Source organism: Drosophila bipectinata, chromosome XR, assembly GCF_030179905.1.
Source record: "Drosophila bipectinata strain 14024-0381.07 chromosome XR, DbipHiC1v2, whole genome shotgun sequence".
NCBI lineage: Eukaryota > Metazoa > Arthropoda > Insecta > Diptera > Drosophilidae > Drosophila > Drosophila bipectinata.
Window position 1 is genome coordinate 23,169,463 of NC_091735.1, and position 17,986 is coordinate 23,187,448.

The 17,986-nt window shown below is 37.3% G+C and overlaps 4 protein-coding genes across 4 annotated transcripts in view; 2 read left to right on the forward strand and 2 right to left on the reverse strand.

Moving 5' to 3' along the window:
* Positions 1-3,857: 3,857 nt before the first annotated feature.
* Positions 3,858-7,610, reverse strand: LOC108120072 (uncharacterized). The gene is made up of 5 exons (XM_017233570.3): positions 7,272-7,610; positions 5,406-5,752; positions 4,995-5,339; positions 4,769-4,926; positions 3,858-4,707 (listed from the first exon to the last, which is right to left on the reverse strand). Exons 1-5 carry the CDS (start codon positions 7,476-7,478, stop codon positions 4,613-4,615), a joined length of 1,152 nt encoding a protein of 383 aa, XP_017089059.1. The 5' UTR covers positions 7,479-7,610; the 3' UTR covers positions 3,858-4,612.
* Positions 7,205-8,581, forward strand: LOC108120073 (pyridoxine/pyridoxamine 5'-phosphate oxidase). The gene is made up of 3 exons (XM_017233571.3): positions 7,205-7,343; positions 7,794-8,315; positions 8,375-8,581. Exons 2-3 carry the CDS (start codon positions 7,795-7,797, stop codon positions 8,499-8,501), a joined length of 648 nt encoding a protein of 215 aa, XP_017089060.2. The 5' UTR covers positions 7,205-7,343; position 7,794; the 3' UTR covers positions 8,502-8,581.
* Positions 8,582-8,711: 130 nt separating this feature from the next.
* LOC108120020 (uncharacterized) overlaps positions 8,712-17,986 on the reverse strand; it is a 30,163-nt gene continuing 20,888 nt past the window's right edge. The window contains exons 4-8 of the mRNA XM_043212893.2: positions 16,991-17,201; positions 16,078-16,922; positions 15,811-16,012; positions 14,641-15,739; positions 8,712-9,121 (exon numbers count right to left, since the gene is read on the reverse strand). Coding sequence (XP_043068828.1) covers positions 8,942-9,121; positions 14,641-15,739; positions 15,811-16,012; positions 16,078-16,922; positions 16,991-17,201 — 2,537 coding nt within the window. The 3' untranslated portion in view covers positions 8,712-8,941. The remainder of the gene's footprint in view (positions 9,122-14,640; positions 15,740-15,810; positions 16,013-16,077; positions 16,923-16,990; positions 17,202-17,986) is intronic.
* On the forward strand, positions 11,382-12,441 carry Corp (Companion of reaper). Its single transcript, XM_017233569.3, has 2 exons — positions 11,382-11,573; positions 11,651-12,441. The coding sequence occupies exons 1-2, from the start codon at positions 11,474-11,476 to the stop codon at positions 12,193-12,195; spliced, it is 645 nt and encodes a 214-aa protein (XP_017089058.2). The 5' UTR covers positions 11,382-11,473; the 3' UTR covers positions 12,196-12,441.

Below are 17,986 nucleotides of genomic sequence, written 5' to 3' on the forward strand. Positions count from 1 at the left end.
CATTTTTCTTTTAAATAAAGCGATTTCCAAAAAGTGTTTCCCATATTAACCGGATGTGTCCATCATTGGCCATTTCCCACTGTAGCCTTCTAGCTGGGAACTGTTGATTTTATCTCTCTCGGCCCGAATGTCGCGTTTTTTGGGCCCAATACGCAGCGGGCAATACAAAAGCAATCATAAAGTTATGGTCGCTTTACCGGTCGAAACAGTCGCTTCTTGGGGCTATATTTCTCCCCTCATGCCCCCGCCCCACCATCACTAACACATCTCTTCTATCTTTCTAACGTCCCCTCACGGCCACGCCCTTGCACCGCCTCTTTTACTCACTCCCTTTTTTCCGGTTTCTTAGTGGGTGGGGAGTGGGTGAACGGGGGGGTCTGAAGTTTACACCCTTGGGCGACATTTTCCACCAGGCAGGCAGCCGCTATTTAATGGCTCCTCCAGCAGTTTCCCATTTTCCGCCCCATCCTCTTTCCAGGATGTTTTTTGGTCAAGGCACTTGGAGAAATATTTGTTGCTAAAAATGTTGATAGAAAAAATTGTTCTCTAAATTCTAAACATAAGAATTTTATACATTTCTTTTTTTAATATTTTAAGCTTTATACTCCATAATTTTATTTCATTTTAATAATCCAATTTAAGCTTTTGTTAATATGTATGTACATGTTTAAGAAATTGCAAATTTTTAACAAAAATAATGGTTCCTCATACTTTAATTTATTTTAAATCGACAAAATAAATTTTAAGCTTTTAAATAAATAGTTTCAAAATTTTGAACTTATTTTAACTTATTTTAAATCAACAAAATAAATGTTAAGCTTTTAAATAAATAGTTTCAAAATTTTCTTTAATTTTTCCAAATCTATTTCAAACTTTTATTGGTTTTAAATATTAAAGCTTTAGTCTTTTTAGAGAAATTTTTGTTTTTGAAAAGCCCAGCATACTTTGAAAATATTTTTCTAATTGTTTAGAATTTCTCCTAATTTTTTTAAATATTTTTCTCTATGTGTAAAGGACTTTTAATGTGGTATCTATGTTTCTGGTCCTGTTCTCGCCCACCTTTCGGCTCAATAGAGGCGACTTGCCAGAATTTATTGCTTGCTAATAGGAAAACAGCCTCCCTTTTTTCTCCCTAGCCCCCAAAAAAAAAAATAATAGAATCCTGGTCAGGAGGACAAAGTTTGTTGAGGAATTTTTGGTGTTTTTTGTTTTTTTTTGGTGTTGAGAAGCTTTGGAGGAAGTTGCCTTTTTGTGTTTTGTGGAGGAAAAATATGTTTTCAACATAATTTCATTCATTATATTTGAATTGTTATTGTTGTTGTTGTGGAAGCTGCACATTTTCAGCACGCTCATTATCGGACCACGCCCCCCAAGCCTCCTCTGGGCCTCCTCTGGTCGCCACTAAGGCGGGAATTTTTGGCTAATTTGAATTTGATTCCATTTGGAAAGTTTTTTTTTGGTTTATGGCGACAAGTGCAAATGATTGTTTTGCCGAAAAAAGCACCAAATTTTATTTCAATCTTTTTTTTTATAATTGATATTTAATTTCAATAAGAGTGTATAAGAGTAAATGAGATTGTATTAATAGAAAAAGCCGAGAAAATTAATTTTCATCTTATTAAAAAATCATCTTATTATTCTATTTAGCACAAATAAAATGAACCTCTAAGGTTTCACAGGAATAAATAATAAATAAATATAAAATAAAATATTTCCAATAAAAAATAACACCCCATAACTCGGCTCCCACAACATAGTATTTGTATGAAAGTGAAATTTTGTGTCGTATATATCACTAGACATTAAAAAAAAAAAGAATTATAAGGAAATCAAGCAGGCAAATATGAAAAATTGGAACAAACTTTGAGACACAAAATACTGTGGGTGGGAAGAGATATTTTTTAAAAAGGCAAAACCAACTAGAACAAGCCAAGAAAAGGGGTCAAAGGTCAAGGGGGTTAACAGCAAACGAACCTGAAAAAAAAAACTGTATTGAAATGGAATACGTTTGCCACAAAAACAAAATAAATATAATTGTGAGCTACACACAAAAAAAAAGTTTATACATAAACAAAGAAAACAAAATAAAATATAAATAAATAGAACGAAAAAAAACCTAAAAACTAAAATTTAAACAAGATAAAAAGACATTTTTTTTTAGAACGTACCTTTAACAAAGAAAAAGAAAAACGTTTAAAACGCGTTTAAGCCGAACAACTAACACTAATTTTAAAGCATACATTTAATAGTAAAATTAAAAATTAACATTAACATTAAAATTAACATACAAATTGAGACAAAGGAGAGCAACAAAAACAGTAAATTTCAAAAAATTGTTGATGAAAAAAAATTTAGTAAAATTGTTGGAAAAAAAGAACAAGAAAACGAAAAACAAAAACGAATTAAATTGAATTTAAATTTAAGGAAAGAAAAACCAAAGCCCAAAAAAAAATTGAGCAAAAAAAAGTATTTAAACAACCAGAGGAAAAAAAACTATAAAATTATAGGATCTAAAAAAAAAATGAGAAAAAATAAATGTAAAAAAATAGAGAATTTTTTTTTTTGCTCAATGCCAAGGGCAAAAGGCGCATTCACCAAAAAGTAAAATTAAATAAATAAACAAAAAATATATTTCGCGGCACGTAAAAAATTTGTTCGTCACGAAAATAAAAACAAAAAAAAAACACACAAGAAACATTTTCTAAAAACAAAAAATAAGCAACAACAATTGGCCGAAAACCAACAAAAAAACCAAAAAACAAAGAAAGTTTAAAATTAAATCTAAGAACAAAAAAAACCACAAGATAAGACAACACCCCAAAAAATAAACAAAAACAAAGGAAATTATAAATAAAATTAAAGAAATGGCTAGCTTCTAGTGTGACAATTTTTAAAAAGAAAGCAAAATGAATGGATAGAGGAAATGCCCCAAACCAAAAAATGAAAAAATAAACCAAGAAACTATGTTAACATGGGGAGGAAAAGAAATTGATATTGAAATAACCTTGCAATTGTTCACAGTGTAGGCAACAGACAAAAATTGGTAATAGGAGATTTTTAAGCTTTTTTTTAACTTACTTCTGTTAATAAATTTAAAAATAATTGAATAACATATGCTTTGGTTTCTTAAAATTCAATATGAACTTGAAATTTAAATTTTTTATTTTAAAATTAGTTTTAAATTATTTAAAAATTAATAAACAGTTAACAAAAATTAAGAATTTTTATTTTTTTCAAGAAAATGCATTCAAAAAACAATTAAAAGCTATTATTTGTGCCTAATTTTGTTCTACTTTTAGAGTTAAAAGTTCGAAATTCCAATTAATTTGAAATATATTTTTTTTTAATTTCTAAACAATTTTTTGTAACAACATTTTCTGTATGAAGCCTCAAGAATTATTATATAAAATATATATATTTTCTACAGCATAATTTTAAGGAACTTTAAATAAAGTATATAAAATATTGCATTTAAAAATGAACCCAAGGAATATTTAAAAAAAAAGGTATTATTAGTTTTGTATTATTCAAGCATATTTATATTTATTTTAAAAATCTAAAACCCTTAGTTCTTATATTTCTAAAAATACCAACAATACTAAAACCAATTGCAAGGATTATTAGCCATCGAAGAACAAAATGGGAAACCCCAAAATTCAAATAGAAAAACCAACTCTTTTCAAAAATATCAATAAAGCGAAAAAAAGAATAAACAAACAAAAATATTTCAAGATGGAAAAAAACCCAAAAGTTAAGATAAGCAAAAAAAGAAAAACCGAGGCAAAAAACAACTCCAGTACATAATACATAAAAAGAGACCCCCCCCCCTAAAAAAAAAAACATACACAACACACACATTTCAATTGCGCTCGTTTAGCCCATATATAGTATATTTCAATTAAAAAGAACGAATGAAAAAAAAAAAGAAACACATTACAATATTTCAAATATGTCATTAAGTCACAGCGAATAAACAACAACAATAAGTTGAAGGCGACTTACAAATCTAAAAAAAAAAAAAAAAAGGAGAGAGACTGTTGTGTGTTTTGGGTGTGTGGTGGTGTGCGAAGGAGACAGTAATAGATATAGTCCATCTATATCCTTATCAGCCAAGGCGGCAATCTATAATTTATTTTTAATTTAAGATTACAATTTTTTCTAAGTTTTTCTAAGTTTATGCGTGTTTTTTTTTCGTTTTGATTAAAATATCTAATATTTATAATATTTAGCTAATTAATTAATTAAAGTGCATTTTGAATTATGTTTGAAAATCGGAAAAAATAAAACTTACAATTTAAGAAAAATCTAAGAGATTATTTTTGATTTTTAGCCTCAAATTTGATTTTCAAAATGCACTTCATGGACACGCATAAACTTGTACAGAAAGCGAGAGAGATAGAGAGATACATTGTTGAAGTGAGATAGATATAGAGAGAGAGTGAGAGGGCACTACAATTTAGCAAAGTGGGAGGTAGTTTCTTCGTAGTGATTTCTTTTCTTTTCTTATTTTTTTTTATAGCCTAAGCGGAACTTGTGTCTTTTTTGGTTTAAGGAAATGTAATGTCTACGTGTTTTTGTTTTTTTAACGAGGTCTAGGTCTTCATGTAGGTCTTTAGGCATCGCTGGTGAGGTCCTCGTTCTCATCCTCCGGCTCATGGCCACGTCCCTCACGGATACGTTTCAATTTCCGTTTCAACATCATGACGCCTAAAAAAAAGATAGCATAAAAATTATTTTAAAAAATATTATGATTAAAAATAATCCTCACATTTAATGGCCTGGAAGGTCTTGGCTGAGGCTGAACTGGTCTCTCCGGAGGGCAATGAATTGGCATTGGTCTTCTCATGGGCCAACTTCACCTCCAAATAGGCCTTCTTCAAGGTCTTGAAGTGACGGAACTCTACAGAGTCCTTAACCAAGATGCATCTAAAATAAAAAGAGGAGGATCGAAAGATCTTTTAAGATATATTAGAAAAATAAAACCATTAACTTACCTGGCTGCTGAACCCTCACCCGAACAATCCGACGGTGTGGTATGATAGATCTGATGATAAAAATATTGCAACACTGGCGAATTCCAAATGGATAGGCCATACCACAACCATATTGCCACATTCAGTGGCAACTTAAAATTCTTTGCAAACAGTGTGGGTATAAAATACTTAAAAGGCAGCAAATTAACAAAAACATGAGCCCACGCCGCTATCCTTAGGCCCAGGAAGATCTGGTAGATGAATCGATGTCGATTCGTACTGGGTAGCACCAGTAGGGCCAGCACCTCGGTGAGAATGCTATACAATCCCACGGTTAGATTCAGGCCAACAAAATAGTTCTCATATCTACACAGGATGAGACACGATTAAGTCCCTTAAATCCATCCATCCGAATCCTCCACGAAAGCTTACCTGTAAACATCGATTGCCACCAGGGCCAACAGGTAGAGCGCCTTGGAGCCCACCTCCAGAAAATCGGCCTCTTTAAAGTCCAACATTGCTCCGTGCAGGTAAAATGTTATAATAAATATTGAATAAAATTGAAACTTTTCCGTCTGATGCGATCGATAGAATATCAGATTATCCGAGGAGTAGAATAGGGAATATCGTCCCTGGTTCTTCATCAGTTGCGGCAGGATCATGAACTCGTTGTAGAAATACAAAAATAAACAACTGGCCGCATAAAAGGCAATATTCCAAATCAATCGCGCGAATTGCCTTCGTTTGAAGTACTTCATATTCGATGATTTCAGAAAGAACTTTAAGAAAAAAAAAAAACAATCCCCGAGATTAGACAATGGGGGGTTTCATTACATTGCTGGATGAGATTGGATGGTGGTGGTATGGCGAGTTATACATGAGAGGTAATTAGACATTGGAGCATTGGTCTCGACGTCGCCATGGGTCGTTACAGATAGTGGGGTGGTGTCCGGTCAGTTTGGTCAGCGGTCGAGAATCATAATGCTAATCGCCGGATTCCAGGGCCGGTTCGCAGAACCGAGGGAAGCAGGAGGTTTCTTGAGGTCAGCGAACCAAGGAATATGTCTTTGGTTTGAAAATATTTTTTTTTTGATTTTTGGAAATAAAGTGAATTTTTTTAAACGAAATTTGTTGAATTCTTTTGGGTTTTAAAAAGTTTAAGGGAACTTAATAGAGAAAAGTAAGTATTTCAAGTATTTATACTATTTTTCAGATATTTTCTGGTTTTTTTAAATCATATTATTTATAATATTTAAAATCTTAAATGTTTTTAATGCCTCATTTAGAAAACTTCTCATATATTCGAGTACAGACGATTATTTCTGATTACCCTAAGGCCTGATTTTCAATATTTAAGATTATTAAAAAATAAAAGTTAAATAAAAAGTTTATAAAAACTCAACTTTTAAATAAAAGTTCCTTTAAATTTTTCTATTTAAGGTTAAGAAAAGGCTCTATAGTCATTTAGAAATTGGTACAAATTATAGTTTAAGGCTTTGAAAAGAGGCTACCTACCTAATTATTTTTGAAAATTATATTCTTTTAACTTATTTCTATAAGTTATAAGTGTTATTACTTTGTTAAAATCTTTAGTATTTAAAAATATATGAAAGTTTTACACAGAAACTCAACTTTAAGTTCAAAAAACAATTATAATTGATTTTTAAATAATAATCTAAATATCAAATATTAGTTTAAAATCTCTAATATCTACCAAAAAATAAAATACATACTCTCGTAGCTAGTATATCTTGTTTTTGAGTTATTTTTGAAGTATTTTTAAGACAAGTATTAGAAAAAAAACAATGTTTTCCGCTTCGAAAGTCTGAAAAAAGACTTAAAAATTTTTTATAATTATTGTAGTTTCTTTCCAAATAAAAAAATATAAATTTAAAGGTCTAATATATAATTAATATAAGAAACACAACCTTATAAGTCTATAATGTAATAATAGTCTATAATGTAGCCTTTTAAGAAGTTTCCAAATGGGTCAACCTTTCTATAATTTCTTAAAAAATAATACTACAACCCGCTTTTTGTTTAGTCGCTATTAGTTTAGTACTTACTACTAAATGTTAGCACTTGACCTAGCGCACATTCCGGGGAACCCCTCGACCGGCCCCGTTCCGCCCCTGTGCTCGCTCTGTTTATTTATAAACACGATTTTGGCCGAGCAGCCCTCAAATGAAAAGTGCAAGCCGCTACCGAAGGTGTCTGATTTTGGCCCAGACGTGGTGTTTGATACTCAGTGGTGGTGTGTGTGCGTGTGTGTTGGTGTTGGTGTTGGGGGATACGAACCTGAAAGAGCCGCTGGAAGCCACAGAAGCCGCAGGACAGTGCCACAAATATCCAAAAGACACCGTTGATCAGGTAATATAGGTCGATGTCCCGCACGAGGGCGTCGAAACGGTCGTTGGTGATCAGGACCTTTAGCGGCAGGAAGAAGTTACCAATTTCCGCCCAGTAGTCGGGCGGGCCGGCCTTCATGTCCAGTATGGACGTCATGCTCCTCCGCAGCGGCTGTTTTCCCTGTTTTCGGCCCCAGCTGAGCGGCTCCTCTCCTCTTTCGTTTTTTTTTTGGTTTTTTTTTTTTTGGTCGGTTCAGTCGCGTCTTGGCCAGTATGGCCAGAGGGGCCAAGCAGCCAATTACCAGACAGCTGTTACGACTGGTCACATAGTAGTGTTGGTAAAGGCGCTACTGCTACTTAACAGAACAGCTGGCGGTTAACAGAAGCCAGAAGGGCGGGAGATTTTGAATTTTCTGTTATTTTTGTTTTTGATTTATCTTTCAATGATTTTAAAAAATTATTTAAATTACAGAATGACGTCAGCTTTGGCAAAAATTACCAACTATCCCGCCAATCCGGTGGATATGTTTAAACAAATCCTTCAAGCCGACGCCAAAAGTCATCCCGACAGTGTCGTGGTGGACATGAACCTGGCCACCTTGGACGAGGAATTCGGTGTCCTCAATCGTACGGTCATCTATCGTGGCCTAACACCGGATAACTACCCCTTCTACATAACCCATCGCTATACAAGGAATTTCAAGAACTTACAAGCTAATCCCAAGGCTGGGATTACTTTCTACATGACCAATGTCCAGGATAATGACTACAAGGAGGTTACCTGGCAGGTGCGCCTGATTGGAGCCAAGGCTGTGGAATTACCCGACTCGGAAATGGATGCCCTGTGGGCTAAGGAGGAGCTGGTGTCCCAGATACGAGGATATATATGCCCGTGCGGTGAGCCCATCAACCATGATGACTTGAAGGCCAAGCATGACAAGTTCCTGGAGGAACACTTGGCCAGTGGCAAGGCTTTAGAGAGACCCAGATCTTAGTAAGTTTTAAGAAAAATGTTTATTTTTAAAATAATAATATAAAATTATTTATTTTTAGTACTGCATTTAAGTTTGAACCACAAAGATGGGATTTCTTGAAGGTAGGACGTGGAGAAATCGCCGATCGAGTACAATATCGCCTTCAGGATAATGGAAAATGGGAGTCCATGCATGTTTCCACTTAAAAAAAAAGATATACAAATATTCCTTAATTTTTTATGCCAAAAAAAATGCATCACAAAGCCAAATATATATTTTAGGCGATTTTATTTTATTCAACAATATCTTTCTACAAAACAGCTAAATATCTAAATTTGTCTAACAACTAAAATGTGCTTCCTTTTTCTTTTCTTTTTAAACATAAAATTAAAACATAGTTAATAAATATTACACAAAACAGCAAAAAAAAATGTATACGTTTTTTTTAAGAATAGATTGGAGTTAGGGCATCGAGTAACATTTAGGACAGGTTAGTGTTACGCTTTTAAGTGGTTATCCATCTCCTCCTCTCGATATATTATTTTTTTACAATCGTAATACCCATGTAGGATTGGTTCCGTTTTTTTTTTACACAAAAATGCTATCATATACATATGTATATATATCCTGTGGACTCTTCCGGCGACTACACCGCATTGATCGTCTCGCGTATCCAGGCGGCATTCGAGGCAATCTTGTCATACATCCTGGGCCTCTCCACGCCCGTCGGTCCACACGCGATCCTCCACGACGATACCCCGATGAGGGCCCACTGATTGGTGCCTGGGATCAGGCATTGGACGGGTGCTCCGGAGTACTCCTCCTGCTGCAATTGACATTTTGGAATTTGTATTTATTTCTATTTCTCTCGGTTAATGGTGCACTTTATCGTTTAAGGTGTTCCGCTTCAGAATCGGATGAAAAATGGGAAAGATATGGGAGTGTTATGTTTAAATCCCCAATACTCCAAGGGTTTTCATTAAAAAATTTGGAAAAAATCGATCGAAAATATGGTTATGAAATTATAATTAAGATTAAAAGAGAATTCATCCACAAATCATTTAAGATATCCCTCATGAGAATCGAATGGAAATTGGCAAAGATATAGCCTTCCATCGGGGTCAAATGGGGCATCCATGCATTTTCGTGATTTTTAAAGGGGACCCTTTGGAAAATTGGACAAAAAATCTCAAAAATTTCTTACTCCCAGATTTTGATGCAGATTGATGGAGAATCGAATTACAAATCTTTTAAGATACCCCCCATAAGAATCGGATGGAAATTGGCAATGATATGGCCTTCCATCGGGATCATATGGGGCATCCATGCATTTTCGTGATTTTTGAAGGGGACCCCCTGGAAAATTGGACAAAAAATCTCAAAAATTTCTTACACCCAGATTTTGATGCAGATTGATGGAGAATCGATCTACAAATCGTTTAAGATATCACCCAATGGAATCGGATGGGAATTGGCAAAGATATAGCCTTACATCGGGGTCAAATGGGGCATCCATGCATTTTCGTGATTTTTGAAGGGGACCCCCTGGAAAATTGGACAAAAAATCTCAAAAATTTCTTACTCCCAGATTTTGATCCAGATTGATGGAGAATCGATCTACAAATCGTTTAAGATATCCCCCAATGGAATCGGATGGGAATTGGCAAAGATATAGCCTTACATCGGGGTCAAATGGGGCATCCATGCATTTTCGTGATTTTTGAAGGGGACCCCCTGGAAAATTGGACAAAAAATCTCAAAAATTTCTTGCTCCCAGATTTTGATGCAGATTGATGGAGAATTGAATTACAAATCTTTTAAGATACCCCCCATAAGAATCGGATGAAAATTGGCAAATATATAGCCTTCCATCGGGGTCAAATGGTGCATCCATGCATTTTCGTGATTTTTGAAGGGGACCCCCTGGAAAATTGGACAAAAAATCTCAAAAATTTCTTACTCCCAGATTTTGATTCAGATTGATGGAGAATCGATCTACAAATCGTTTAAGATATCACCCAATGGAATCGGATGGGAATTGGCAAAGATATAGCCTTACATCGGGGTCAAATGGGGCATCCATGCATTTTCGTGATTTTTGAAGGGGACCCCCTGGAAAATTGGACAAAAAATCTCAAAAATTTCTTACTCCCAGATTTTGATCCAGATTGATGGAGAATCGATCTACAAATCGTTTAAGATATCCCCCAATGGAATCGGATGGGAATTGGCAAAGATATAGCCTTACATCGGGGTCAAATGGGGCATCCATGCATTTTCGTGATTTTTGAAGGGGACCCCCTGGAAAATTGGACAAAAAATCTCAAAAATTTCTTGCTTCCAGATTTTGATGCAGGTTGATGGAGAATTGAATTACAAATCTTTTAAGATACCCCCCATAAGAATCGGATGAAAATTGGCAAAGATATAGCCTTCCCTCGGGATCATATGGGGCTATATGGGATATTCCCACTTGAAAGTTTTATTTTAATATATCATTGATATATTATAAAAGTTGTAAATATTAAATAAAATTTAAAAAAAATTAACTTATAGGATATTTTTATAATAAAAGTAAATACATATGTATACATATATATATATTTTTTTTTAATATATGTATGTGTTGACTAGTTATGGTCCAACTTGGGGAAGGTATTTCACCATAGAACTTAATTCGTGTCACCCTAATTGGCGATCATGACGTCACAATAGCACGCGACATGCAGCAACGCGTTTGTCGGGCCCACCATTCAGTTCAGTCCGACTGAATGAGTAATAAGAGAGATTGGGTCGAGAGAGAGAGAGAGCTGGAGAGAGGCTCTCTCCATGGCCTTTTACCTTTTCATGCAAGTGAGAAAAAGAGGGCCTACAACCCCCGGCTACCCTCGCTTACCTAGGCTAGAAAAGGCAACAATAACCCCAAGAAAGGCATGCAGCTGCAGGCAGAAAACAAAAAAAAAAGGAAAGGGAAAAAGGAAAGAGATATGGAACAAAACCCTATATAACCCAACGCCGACGGCGGGACTCTTTTATTTTTTTTCTCGCCAGCGAAGTGAAAAGACGTGAAATAATACTCTCTTCCGATTTTTGCATTATATTAAGAATTATTGCAATTTTTTGTCCAAGAAATAAATACTCATAAATTATAAAATAAATTAAATTAAATTTATAAAAAATGCATTCTATCAAGTCGTGCCTGAAGATCCTTTTCCAAGGAGAGACCAACTTTATTATCTGCGAGAATGCCAATAACTACGAAGAGGTCATCTCTCAAGGTGAGTCAACACCGAAACCTTCTCTAACGGAAACTGGAGTGCATTCCTAAGATCCCCCATCCCTTTCATATCCCCAGCCATGAATCGCTTTGGAATTTCGGAACAGGATAGAGATGCCCTGATCCTGACCAACGGTCAGGGTTATGTGTTCGAGGCCCATCTACTGGAGTACTTCCTGCTGCTCTTCCCCTGCCCGGAGATCACCTTCCATCTGCGCTACGATTTCCAGCGTCTCCGTCGCAGTCACTCCCAGGAGAGCCACTCCATGAAACGCAAGCGTCCCACCGAGCAGCCGGATAGCGATGTGGAGGACGACGAGGATCAGGATGTGGACTATGAGCCAGTGCCGGTATATCGTCAGAATTGTTTCCTGGGATCTCTACCGCCCAGTGGCAGTAATAGAGGAGCTTTGGTCCATCGACAGAATAGCTTCTTAAGGGAAAAGCAACATCTGGAGATGTCCAGACTGCAGGACCCTCCCCAGGAGGAGGACCTGCGGGAGGAGCAAGATGATCGAAAGACCTCGCAATCCAAAAGGCTACGCCTGGAAGTCTGCCACAAGTCGAAACGTAGTGCCTCCTCCAATCCCCCACCGCCACCCATGCGCTCCATTCGCATTTAGGTTCCCATTCCCCTCTAACTCCTACAAGGTTGAACTTTTGTTCTTAAAACTAAAAAAAAACTATATACTCTTTAAAAAAAAGACCAAATTTACGTCCAAATACTATATCTATTTTTTGTTTTAGAATAATCTCAAGTCTGTTTATATACTAAGGTATACGATATTATCATAAATTTTGACTTTAATTGGAGAAGTATTTAGGTTTTAGTTTTAGAATTTAGTTTTAGAATTTATATTTAGTTTTAAGACTGTTTCCAGACTGTTTTTCTAATTTTCTTTCTAATACTCATTTTTGGAATTTTTTAAATTTAAAAATTTCTAAATCCAAAAAATAGGGAAAGTCATACTATGAAATATTATTTAATTTATTATATAATCCACTCATATCTATAGATACTAAGTCCATACTGTATAAAAATCTGTTTAAGAAAGTTGACTTTAATAAAACATGTTTAATTTTTTGAAGAAAAAAATCTAACTCTAAAAAAAATGATAAGAATAAGTGGCCTAAATTATAATCTGATAAATATATTATTTTATGATGAAATATTATATTTATATATTTCTTAGAGGTGGAAAATATATGTTTTTAAGGGGAAACATTTTTAAATTCAGATAAAAAGATTAAAACGGTATTAAAATGATAAACAAAGGATAAAAACTGAGGAACTAATATTATAAAAACAAAAATATTAAACTAATATTAACTAATTTTCAAAAGTAGCCTTTTTTTCTAATATTCAAGCCTTTTTTTCAGAGAAAATACCTCTTTCTTCTGTTTTTCTCACTATATAGGAGTTTTTACTATACTATTCTCACTATATTTTCACTATATATCACTATCACTATATTTCTCACACCCCTTAGTATTTTTGGGTTTATGTATATTCATACCCTATGTACTATTTTATACCCTATAGTACTATAAGCCTATAAGTACATATATTTCTTCAAATCCTACTTTAATCCTATATGTACGTAGGATAACAATATTGTCTAGCATAGTGGTATAGTATTGTCTAGTTTATAAAGGATTCTGAAGGAAAAACAACCCTAAGGTAGTACCAGGTATTAATATTTTGTTTATAATCATTCCAATGCTATCTAAACTTTACTTTTAAATAGCTTTTGTATGGAAGAGGTTTACGAATTCTTCAGGATTATAAAGAAATTCTTCATTATAAAATTTACCAAATAAAGGTGATATATATATTTATATATATTTAGATATATTTTTTTTGTTTTAGTTTCAGTTTTATATATTATTATTTAATATATATTCTAGAAAGAACATTCGTAGTAAATATTATTGATCAAGATATAAAAATAGAGTTTGTGAGCTTATAGCTTTAAATACTCTATAAAATATTGATATTTTTAAGGAAACTAATAACTTTACGCTTCAGTATCAGGTATTATATTTTTAATATTTCTCCAATTAAAGTTCTATATAACTCCCTGTTTTAAATATTTAAAAATTAAAGGAAACATAATCTCCAGTACCGGGTATTAATATTAATTATACCCTTGCAGAGGGTATTATAATTTTGGTCAAAAGTGTGCAACGCAGTGAAGGAGACATCTCCGACCCTATAAAGTATATATATTCTTGATCAGGATCACCTCCTGAGTTGATATGAGCATGTCCGTCTGTCCGTCTGTCCGTCTGTCTGTCCGTCTGTCTGTCCGTCTGTCTGTTTCTACGCGAACTAGTCTCTCAGTTTTAAAGCTATCGTCTTGAAACTTTGCACACACCCTTCTTTCCTTTGCACGCAGTATATAAGTCGGAACGGCCCGGATCGGCCGACTATATCCTATAGCTGCCATATAACTGATTGATCGGAAATGGTATAACTTTGGTGTTTTTAAAGTTAGAGAGTTCAAATTTTAGGTGAGAGCTATTTTTGGCAAAATAATACGACATGCTAAATTTCGTAAGGATCGGCTGACTATATCCTATAGCTGCCATATAACTGAACGATCGGAAATGACCCAACTTTGACCCAACTCGTGTTTTTGAAGATAGAAAGCTGGAACTTGGTACAGATTATATATTTGGTCAGTTGATCCGACCTACCAAATTTCATTAGGATCGGCCGACTATATCCAATAGCTCCCATATAACTGAACGATCGGAAATGGTACTTGGTAGAAATATCAACTTTCGTATTTTTGAAGATAGAAGTTTGGGACTTTTTTTAGATTTTGTATTGTAAAAAATTGGATTACATATTCCTATTGCCATAAGGATCGGCCAACTATATCCGATGTTTGCGATATATATCCGGTTTTAACTGCAAGGGTATATAAACTTCGGCTCCGCCCAAAGTTAGCTTTCCTTTCTTGTTTTTAAGAAAATTCTCAAAAAAACCATTTAAAAAATTAAAAAAAAAAAAGTGATAAAATAATAAGCAATAAAAAAATAAACATAAACCGAGTACTCACCGTACAGTCATACTTCTGATAGGTGGCCTCCATGCACATGGAGTTCACAGTGGCAATGGAGACGTTCTCGCAGGGCGCCATATCCCCGATCTTGAGCTGGACCCTCTGGAGGTGATCCCGCTGCCGGGACCAGCCCAGGGTATTGCAATTCGTCCAGATCTGCTCGGGCGGATGTGCCGCCGCTACCAGAGTGGGCGCCTTGGTGGCCGTCCTGGCGGCTGGCGAGGTGGCGCCGGCAGCAGTCACCGTCGCCCCTCCACTCGCATAGTAATTCACCTGCGGAGCATGATCCGGCAGCGGATAGGCGTCCAGTTCCTGATGCAGGGCCTCCGCCTTGGGCATAAACGAGGCGGCCGCTTCCCCGCCAAAGTTCTCCTCCTCCAGATCCCGATCGGAATCCTCCTCGTCGCTGCTGTTTTCCGTGGCACTGTCCAGCTGCTCCTTGGACGGGATCAAGAAGAACTGCTGATTCTCGGGCGTGAGACGACTCCGCGTGACCTCCGCCGGCTGTCCCTCCAGACGCTCTGCCACTGGGACCACATGGGATCTCCGCTGCGCCGGCGGCTGTTGTAGTTTCCGCCGCTGCAGTGCATCCGGCAGGCAAATGGGACGCACATGATCCGAGTAGTTGACGGACGTCTCCAGACGCACCAGTGCCGCCGTCGAACCCTCAACGGGGCTCTTGATCATCCCGATAATGCGACGCCTCTGCGTCCACGGCGCCTTGGCGGAGAGACGCACTGCCCCCACAATGGCCATCCAGGTGGCGCGTGGCTGGCCCTGGAAACAGCCCTCGGTGGTGAGGACCCAGTCCTGGGAGATCAGTGTCCCGTCACAGACGTGGATGTCCTCGCGGAAGAGCGCCACCAGCCATGGCCAGTCTCCGGGCGAGGACATCTTGGGCAGGGAGAGGTGCTGCTTGGCGTTGAAGAGGGCGGACTGGACGCCGCACCGCAGCTCGCCGCAGCCCACATAGAGCACCTGCCGGCGGGGGCAGTGCGTCCGAATGAAGCTGATCTCCGGGGCATGAGGATCCAGGACGCGCACATAGTCCGACAACTGTTCCGTATCATTTTGGACATCGAAGATTTCCACGGACCTGGGATTAGGAGGAAACGGATGACATAAGTTAGGATGAAGGACTCTCCAGAAAACCCAAATCCCACTTACTCGTATCCCAAGGACTTGCACAAGGACTCGGAGACCGTCTGGCGGACCACCAGCTTGGCATCTCCCTCCAGTCCCTCGGCGCACAGCTTCCCCACCACACCCTTCTCCGAGAAGACGGCATAGCCAGCGGAGTGGAAGCGCGAGAGGTAGGGCACCATGGGTTCCGGATGCAGCAGATCCGCCGCCAAAGGAGCTATGGAAACTAAAGGTATTGGGAGAGAAACATAAGCTACCATATACCATTTTTTGAAATCAAACCCAACTTACGGCAATCCTTCTCATCGGCTCCGTCCGGACAGTCCGCCTTGCCGTCGCAGCGCGCCTTTCGCGGCACACACGCCCTGCCACGCCCACAGTAGAGGGCATTGGGGGAGCAGAAGGCGCAACTCCGCTCATCGGACAGATCCGGACAATCGGCATAACCGTCGCAGAGCCGGGGACTCTGGACATTGGACTGCATGTCGCTGACGCAGTGCGGCTTCTGGTGGCACGACTGGGTGCCCGTCGACTCCGGGAAGCGTTCACAGTCGAAGAAGTGCCGGAATCGTGTGGGCAACCGACTCCCGCATCCGGCCATAAAGGACTCGCAGTACTCCCGACAGATCTGGCCCGGCGTGGGCTGCAGATTGACGCCATGGGTGTCGCACGGAGGCTGGAGCAGTCGGCACACGAAATCGTACGCCTCCCGATGGCACTCCCCGTCCACCAGCTCCCGGAACAGGATCACATCCTCCGCCAGCTGCTCGTAGCTGGTGTGCCCCAACAGATTCGGATATGTGGTGATGTTGTAGCCCAACTGGCGGCAATAGGAGAGCTCCAGCGGATAACAGCGTCGTGGTGGCGATGGAGTCGTCGTAATCACAGGCTCTGTCGTCTCATCATGTCCGCCCAGGGGTGAGCTGGACATCACAGGCTCCTCGAGCAGTCCGGTGGTCTCCTTGATGCTCAGACTGGCCACGTCCACGGTCATGTTGGCGAAGTGACGCCGGTGCTGCTCCGGCTGGGTCATCTCCTCGTGGAACAGGGCCAAGAGGTCACCGCTACTGACCGAACCAGCGTACGGGTCAAAGATCATGTTGAAATGCACCACAATGTTGTTGCTCTCCTCGCTCCTAAAAAAAAAAATATATATTAATTTTTAAATCATTTTTAAAAAATTATTTAAAATTTAGAAACTCACCCATCTAGAGCCAATATCTCACTGCCCTCGTAGGCCTCTCGCAGATCGGATCGCCGGAGGGTGAGATTGATCCTTTCCCGGTAGTCCCGGGCCTTGTGCTGGAAACGCATCGTGTTCTGGTTGGCCAGCTCCATGTTCCACCTGTCGTTCAGGACCATGAACTTGCCGCGGAATACCCGATCCGGCAGAGGCTCCGGTCGGAAATAAGTGTCTGTGAAGGGGAAAGATTACCAAATTAGATTTCTTTAATTATTAACAATTATTGTAATTAGTTAGAACTATTTAAAAAAAAAAATTATTTTAGTTGAATAATTAAATATATAAAAATAATTGAAAATATTCTATATATATACAATATACTATATAATATATATACTATACTATATACAAAATATGGTATACTTTCATAAGTAGAACCTATGAGAAGCGAGAAGGGCTCTAGGCTCTATTTTTTAAACTATTATTTATTGGTTTTTTTTTTATTAATTTTTAGTTTTTATTATAAAAATATAGTTTTTATAATTTCTTTGAAACTTTTTCTTAGCTTTAACTTATGAGAAGCGTGGAGGAGGGAATTATTTTGGTTCAAGTAATATGTTCCATTATTTTAACTTTTTATTATGAATAAGCTATTTTTTTATGTTTTTAAAGAGCACTACTATTTTGTTTAATTTTTGTTTTTGGTTTTTAATATAAATAGATAATTTTAAAATGAAAAAGTGACTTGAATTCAATCAAATGTTTATGAATATATATTGTTCTCAACCATGGAACATTTTTAAAAACATTTTTGATAAATTTTTTCAGTATTATTTGTAGAAGTCTTTTTTTTTTTGCCTGTAATTCTTTTTAAAATAAAGCTTCTATAATCTGTTCAATATTCTAAGAAGGTTGCTGTATGATTCTGGTGATGGAAGACGCCTCGTTCTTATGCGCTTTTTAAAAATATCGATATGGTAGTATCGATACGATATGCTTTATACTATAAACTCTATC

Coding starts and splice junctions, on each gene's coding strand:
- LOC108120072 (XM_017233570.3), bottom strand. CDS start 7,478: ATGACGTCCATACTGGACATGAAGGCCGGCCCGCCCGACTACTGGGCG. Junction 5,340..5,405: donor GTGGCAATCGATGTTTACAG/GTAAGCTTTCGT, acceptor CATCCTGTGTAG/ATATGAGAACTATTTTGTTG. Junction 4,927..4,994: donor GGTGAGGGTTCAGCAGCCAG/GTAAGTTAATGG, acceptor TTTTTATTTTAG/ATGCATCTTGGTTAAGGACT.
- LOC108120073 (XM_017233571.3), top strand. CDS start 7,795: ATGACGTCAGCTTTGGCAAAAATTACCAACTATCCCGCCAATCCGGTG. Junction 8,316..8,374: donor TTAGAGAGACCCAGATCTTA/GTAAGTTTTAAG, acceptor ATTTATTTTTAG/TACTGCATTTAAGTTTGAAC.
- Corp (XM_017233569.3), top strand. CDS start 11,474: ATGCATTCTATCAAGTCGTGCCTGAAGATCCTTTTCCAAGGAGAGACC. Junction 11,574..11,650: donor CGAAGAGGTCATCTCTCAAG/GTGAGTCAACAC, acceptor TCATATCCCCAG/CCATGAATCGCTTTGGAATT.